The sequence below is a fragment of the Gasterosteus aculeatus genome, chromosome 20 (genome assembly GCF_964276395.1).
Source record: "Gasterosteus aculeatus chromosome 20, fGasAcu3.hap1.1, whole genome shotgun sequence".
Lineage (NCBI taxonomy): Eukaryota > Metazoa > Chordata > Actinopteri > Perciformes > Gasterosteidae > Gasterosteus > Gasterosteus aculeatus.
In genome coordinates, this window is record NC_135707.1 from 7,262,123 (window position 1) to 7,269,804 (window position 7,682).

At 44.4% G+C, this 7,682-nt stretch overlaps 1 protein-coding gene across 1 annotated transcript; it reads right to left on the reverse strand.

Moving 5' to 3' along the window:
* Nucleotides 1-1,134: 1,134 nt before the first annotated feature.
* crabp2a (cellular retinoic acid binding protein 2, a) lies at nt 1,135-7,056 on the reverse strand. Its single transcript, XM_040166108.2, has 4 exons — nt 6,527-7,056; nt 3,310-3,488; nt 2,706-2,822; nt 1,135-1,672 (listed from the first exon to the last, which is right to left on the reverse strand). The coding sequence occupies exons 1-4, from the start codon at nt 6,606-6,608 to the stop codon at nt 1,622-1,624; spliced, it is 429 nt and encodes a 142-aa protein (XP_040022042.1). The 5' UTR covers nt 6,609-7,056; the 3' UTR covers nt 1,135-1,621.
* Between the last annotated feature and the right edge of the window lie 626 nt (nt 7,057-7,682).

Genomic DNA, 7,682 nt, shown 5'->3' on the forward strand with positions numbered 1-7,682 from the left:
GTTGCCATAACAACAGATGTCCCATAAATTAGGAAGATTTTGGGAAATGCTTTTCTTGCTCAGAGTTAGACGAGGAGATTGATAACATTCTCAACCTATGTGGTCATTTCGGTGAATGAGAGCCAGCAGCCAGTTAGCTTAGCTCACCATAAAGCTGAGAGTCCCCCGAGGCTAAATATTTAGCAAGCTGCAAATGTAATTCAGGGAACGCAAAGGAGGAAAACAATGAGGCTATATCAACATTTTCCTCACACATCAACCTACACAACTAAGATTACAATAAATGAACCCAACATCCATCAACCCGAAAAATGAACTCCCCTCCCCTCCACACAGAAAAACATTCTCAACTCTTCTCGTGAACTCGGTGAACACACATTTGAAAAACAAAGACTTCGGGACGGTCAGGCCAAGAAATAGTCCGGCACATCGCCTTTTGTAAAACAGTGAATTGTCTTTTTTTTCAGTTATTCTCAGAGGTGCCAGATTAATTTTTTTGTAGTTGTTAAGCTAAGCTAAGCTAACCGCCTGCTGGCTGTAAAATCTCTGACGAAATCTCCATTAGAGCAGCTTAGTGGCCTTAAGAAAGCAAATGGCGTATTTTCCTTAATGTCAAACTACTATTTTGAGTCAAGGAGCTTTTAAAGACTTTTCGGAGAAATATGAACCGAATTTAACGAAGTGGCAAGTTAAACGGAAATCAACTGTACAGCGTCCCATAGTGTCATTCCCACAGCTGGCTTTCTGCAGGTTGCCTCACATGCCACAGGGGCTTTCACGATGAAATGTGAGATAAACGTGAGCAGACAGGGAAAGAAAAAGTCACACGGAAAAAGTATTCAGCCGTGGTGCTTTGCAGGGGGAATAATGAGGGCATGTGGCGGAGAGATGATTGACAGAGGGAGACGAATGGGACGGATGGGGAGACTGAGAGCGAGCGAGGCAGACCGAGAGGGAGGGGACAGACAGGTTATTCTAGTTGCCGACAGCTGACAGAAAGCCTAAAATAAGATGGAGCCGTCTAATGTGCACATGTTCCACAACTGCACTCACAAAATATACAACGCGTGCACTGTTAAGTGCTTTTATGAACCTGATAGTCTTTAGTAGGAGGACCAGGAGTCGACGTCAGGCTGAGTTAATATCGTGCTTTATTATCTCCCCACAGAACGTGTTGTTTCCTATGGTCACATATTCATATAAAAGAGACACAAAGTAAAAACGTGAGCGGTACTGTAGCAGACTTCTAGTGTAGTAATAAATATAAACGTTGTCGTGAGATAGAAAAGGTTAGAGTTGTGGGCTAAAGGAGCAGAGAGGAGGTGCACATCAGAACTGACCTGCTCAAAGATTGGTTTACACGTCTACAGATATAGTCACACACTTCTCCTGCCGCACCACACAATGAAGCGCTCACTCATCGGATCCAACGCACATGTTTCATGTTCGAAAGGACCACTGAGGAGCCGACACACAGCCATGCAACAGAGACGACGGAATTAAACTAGGAACTGCGATCTCCGAGTGCTGCCATAACAAAAAGGGGGGTGAAGAGATGCACGTGGTGACGCAGGACACGGAGGGTGGGCGGAAGGACGAAAATGGGGAGAAGTGCTCTCGTTCATTGTCGCTCGTAGACTCTGGTGCATATCACATCATCCGCTGCCATGGTCTGAAAAGAGAGGAGAATGTGGATGTTAGATACCGACACGGTAAATGTTGTTAAAAGCATTTCAAGTCATTTATGATTCTTTCTTCACCTGCGAATTGAGTTGTTTTTTCATCACATATCCACCAGTTGAGACCAACGTAATCTCAACAAACTGGTTTGAACAAACATTTACGGAAAGTTGCTTATTTAAACAATGGTAGTTCTGCCCCTTAAATACAGCATGCAGCCTGCTGGCACTGCTCTATGGGCCTGATTCTGATTATTCCGGTAGAATTACTGAAACATGTCTTATAATAATTATGTTTTGGTCGCTTTGTTTTGCGTTTCTAAGTCAGCCTAACTTAAGAAAATAGATTTTAGGCTTTAGATGATAATTATTGTTTTTATTCTGTTCTGATCAGGTCGGATGCTGTCTGCCCACAAGCTTGTGTTTTGTTCAGCTGATGATTGTGCGTGCATTTGTTATTCCAACAAAATCTTCTTTCAGTATATTTACATCATGGTGGTCAGAGCTCAATAATGTAATTATCTACTCAAAAGGCAATACTTCAGATCATAGCCTGTGATTTTCAGCGTAGTCTTGTTGCGCAATTGTAAAATATACCAGAAAGAAATGTCTGCATAACTGTAAAAACATAAAAAGAGTCGCATAGTGAAAAATATCCTGCAACTATTAAGTGGGAAACGCAAGATACAATCGTGGTATTAGCAATACCAATATTCCTGTGATTTTACCGTTTAGTTTGGGTATTATTTATTGAAATAGATAAAACTAAGCTACACTTAGAAAGGTTTTATACATGGTGGACAGGGTATTGCATAACCAATTATTCCTTTACTATGTTACATAATGTTTACATTGCTAAATACATTTTTTTAACTGTGGTATCGGGTGTGTTACTTTGCTCTTAAGAAGATAAAATTGAGTTTTATTAATTCACCAAGTGTCCAAAAGAATTACTGTACTTGAAAATGTACAGCAAAGGATCTCTAGATCTAAACCCTGGTTTAGTGGATCTTTTTTGTGGCTTACCAGGATCAGTTTGCCGTCATTGGTGATCTCTCGGGTCCAGGACGTCTTAGGCCCTTCTCCTTTCGGCAGAGTCTGCTCACAAGTGATCTTGCTGTCGGTTTCCCAACGTGGAAAACTCTGACAACAGAGGGATAGAAAATACTTAGTTGGATGTACCGGCTGGATGTGGTGTCACAAGAGAGTATCCGATAAGAGGGAGAAAACAACAGCGGTGGAGCAGCGCGATCGCCGAGAGGTGATAACTTGTGATGCGCTCATTGCCACTAAAGCGGAGCGCTGGCCGCCTGCGCGTGTTTGCTTTGGAGACGGCCAAACAGAGGCCACGTATGGGAAACGGGGGAAACCAACGCGGAGGAATAAGGGAGGGACAGGGGGCAGGGAAGGGCGAGAAAGGGGGAACGGTGGGAAGAGAGGAAGCTGAATGGGGTCGTAAAGAGTGTGAAGGAGCATAATGTAGCATGATGGGCCTTCAGGGACTAAGGGAGGAGTAGAGATATGCTATCAGTCAAAATATGATGAAAAGCCAAATCAAACAGATTGATGTAATCTGGGCAGTTCCCTCCCCAAACACCCATTTATTATGTGCATATGTGTGCGCGTGCACCGTGCAGGGACGTCCGTCCACAGTGGCCTCGTTGAACTCCTGCCCCACAGTGAAAGTGATGTGGGTGGTGCGGACTGTGGTGGAGGTTTTGATGGACAGCGTCTCTCCGTCCTGCGTGATCTCCACCAGAGGCTTGGAAGCGGCCTTCACGGCAATTAAACGCAGCATCTTGTTCACAGCTGGAGAAGACAGGGACAACATGACAAAACTTTTTTGAGATTTGCACACAAGTAAACACTCACTCGCCGTTGCACAAACTGGTGTCGATACTTTGAAGGGAAATTCTCATGCAAGCAGCACACAAATGCATTGAGGCAGATATTTTTCTGTGCCACTGTTTGGTTTATAGGATCCAGCCCTCAGAAGCAAGAAATACTAAACGTATTACTAACAAATGATGCACAACGGGCTCTAGGCCTTGTGTGTGTCTGTGTGTGTGGTTAAGTGTTGCGGTGTTGAAGCACACTCGGGGTAAAAGGAGAAGCCTGTGCACAGCTCCATCCAATAATGATGACAGAGGAAAGAATGAGGTCATACGCAGCACATCTGCATTCTCATCGGACTTGGTCATCTTTGCACACACACAGAATCAAACACTCGGACCAATCGGGGGGGATTTTCAACTGTAATCTGCATTATTATCCTTTGTGTAACCAAAGACAGTTCACACACTCGGGTTGCCATTGTGTGCTGCAGTGAAACTAATTATGCAGCCCCAGGGGGAAAGAAAAGAGAGGGAACCAGGAGCAGACCGGTGTGGTGGGAGGGAGGGAGGGAGGGAGGGAAGGGGAGGGAGGGGAGGAGGGAGTCAGACAGACACGGGGCAGTGGTCTGTGTGTGTGAAGATCTCTGTCCAAGTGTGAGGCGAAGTTTGTGTACGTCGTCCGGCGTGTATCTGTCGTCGAGTTGGGTTTCGCACTTCTCACCTCTCGCACATTCCCACCTGTCACCAGGGGTAAATATATACAACTGCTGAAATGCACAGTCATCCAGCACGCATCTGGATGCCACACACAACTCAGTATTTATGTGCATTGTTATTATTATGGATAGATTATTTTGATTATTTTTGGTATTACAATGGGCAGGCGTCTGTGTCTTATTAACGTATTTGATATATCTGATTTTCTAGGAGAGGTAATCGGATTGAAAGTAAGAAAGTTTATATATAAACTGTATGTATTTTTTTTATTTATTTTTTTATTTCAGACCCAGAGGGATCCATAATACAGTACAAAGCAGACACACATTGTAATAGATACAAAAAACTAAAAATAAATAAAAAGAATAGCAATACAACGTATAAAACCCTTCAACAGTTCATTGTCTAAAATACAGACATGTTCTTTTAATAATTAATAACTCATGTTTTAATTAACTATTATTTTAATTATTGTATAGTTTCATCTTAAGATGGAGTATTTTACACTGTGACATTGCACATTTTATTTAATGTGGTTATGTTTGTTTTTAATGGGTTTTAGTCAATCAATATAGAGACAGAATGTGGACCAATTCTGTTCCCAGTTTCTACTACTGCATTAAAAAACAAAAAATAAGCAAAAATTACATTTGCATCCCTTTGCAAGACACAGAATGATGTTGACCTAAAAGCGGAGTGAACTTGAAGTTGGGCTAAACACAAAAATAAAATAACCTTATTTTGCTCCAGAAATGCTGGAGAATGAGAACGTCACCGTCACAAGGCGCATGTTTACACAGACTGAAGAAAGGAGTAAAGTCCCAGCCAGAGGCCCGTTTGGGAAGCTTTTAGAAAAACCATTAGTTGTTAAAAGATATAAATGACCCAAACAGACTTTCGCAATCCTGCGAGCAAAATGCTTAAATTCACACGGACCACATGAGGACACGCAGATAGTCACAAGGTCAGAGTCAGAGGTCAAAGAGCAGAGGGCAGAGGAAGCATTTGGGACACGGGGGGAGATGAGGGAAGAGGGGAGAAGAGAGCAGGAGTGAGGAAAGGAAGGGAAGATGGAGGGTGCTGACAGGCTGCATCCAGCTGCGCTTTAATCCCCAATGAAACCAAAGGGCGGCCCTCTCTCCGACATCCATGCCAAAGGAATGACTAATGCAGTGATGGTTTTATTTATTTTTTGAGTATGAGCCACGGCGGTGTCACAGAGCGGCTTTTAACCTGCATTCCTGTTAAAGTTCCTCTAACTTTTGTGCACAAGTATATGAAGAAACCTCACACATTCACAGACCCAACTACACACTACACGCACAAATAAACCTGTAGTGCATGCAGCCATATCCTGGGATCCCCCCTCCTCTCTCTCTCTCTCCTTCCATGTAAAGGGAGGCGTACATGAACATGTATATTAACGCCCGATTGGTTGTTCATTGTCACTGAGAAATTTGAATTCACATTCCTGGCCGTTGGAAAAATACTGCCATACTTTAGTTATTTCAATAACCCTGTTTAGACTGTGTGTGTGTGTGTGTGTGTGTGTGTGTGTGTGTGTGTGTGTGTGTGTGTGTGTGTGTGTGTGTGTGTGTGTGTGTGTCATCGCCCTGTGTCAGCCGATGTGATGATATGTATTTCAGGTGTGCACCGGCAAGTCATGTCATGGGAATTGGCTTTTAACGACAGACGGCTCCGACGTTGTGGGCGAGCACGCACGCACGCACACACACACATGCACTAACACATCTCCATCGTTCATAAATAGAAGTGATGTGAAAAAAATTGTGTAAACCTCAGCAGCAGGTGTCATATCATAATTCATAATTTGGTTGTCTTGCACTGTATCGTGTCATAACGGTGGTCTCACACACACACACACACACACACATATACACACACACACACACACACACACACACACACAATCTGCGGCTACAGCACAGACAGATGTGCCGCCGTTTGTCTCTATTGTGTTTGGAGGCCAAAGGGGGGAGGAGAGGGAGAGTGGTGATGCTGGCTGGAGGCCAAGCACCGAGTTTTGGGTTCCTCAGAATGACAAAGACCCCCCACCGATGCGGTCGAGGGGGTGATCATCCATGAGGCGCGGATGAAGATTTGACCTATAATTGTGCTGAGGAAGCTTGAGCCGACACAAACTGTCACATCTGATCTCGTTATGCACCGAAATAAAAGCTTCATTAGAGACCACTCTCCCGCAGAAAAACACATGGGCCAAGCTGCCGCATTCGCCGACGTTTAAAAATTCGCATATATATTTGATCAACCTACCCAACTTTTTCAAAAGTTCCTCGAAGTTTTCAGAGCTCTTCATCTCCCAGGTGCCGGAGAAATCGGGGATTGCGCGCTCCATGTTAAGCCGAAGGTAGTGCAGATGAATGGAGGTGAACTGTCAGGTCCAAGTGGGGTCGGTCCTCTGCTGTCTCTGCGCGTCTTGCGCCAATAAAGCTACAGCTGGTCTTTATGACTCTCGTCTGGGTTCGCGTGCGAGACGGATGATTCTGACGATGCCCGTCCAATTTTACTTCTGTTCTCCTCGATGCGATGAGTGACCGACTGGCAGATCCCCCTTTTGCTCACCTATGAGCCGGTGCAATATAAGATACAAATGAATGGCACGGAGAGCGGAGATACTCTGCACTGGGGCGAACACGCCCCTTTCTCTGCGGACACGCCCCCAACGCCAACAGATTACAGGCAAAGGTCCCCAGTGCCTCAACCTGACCCCGCCCCTGAATGCAACATGTGCATTTTGGAGCTGCCCAAAGCCCGCTTTTGGAGACGCTTCTCATCCAAGCTGCGTGCCATGAGTCGCCTGTGCGCTTGATATAACAATTTAATGTCCAGGGCTACGGTGTTGTTTTGGCAGTTGTTCGGTTCAATGAGTGACTTCAGTGCGGTGAACATTATTGGTATAAAACAGGAAGGATGACAGCCAGGCTAGACTGTGGCAGAGCGGTGTGAAGGAAGGAGACCGACTGGAAAGCAGAGCTGTTGTGTGTGTGATAGAGAGAGAGAGCGAGAGAGAGAGAGAGAGAGAGAGAGAGAGAGAGAGAGAGAGGGAGAGAGAGGGAGATTTTTTTTGATTTTTTAGAAAAACAATTTATTTTACATATTTCAACAACTTTGTCAATGTGTTAAAAAAAGGTCACAGATTTCCTTCCTTTGTTAAAAAAAACAAGACAAAGCAACAACAAAACAAAACAAACAAAAGCAAAATTATATTTCATGCCATAAAAACGGGAGCAAACACCAATTCATTATTTTCCACTGAGCACACAACATTTTTAAAACACCAGCGTTGTTTAAAAGTGTCTACGTCCCCAATGTGTTTATAAAAGCGGAACTCTAGCCAGAGCCTGGCCCTGATGTTCACCAGCCACACTGCTCTGGCCTCCTGCCCCTCTCCGTCCTTCACTCTGGCCTT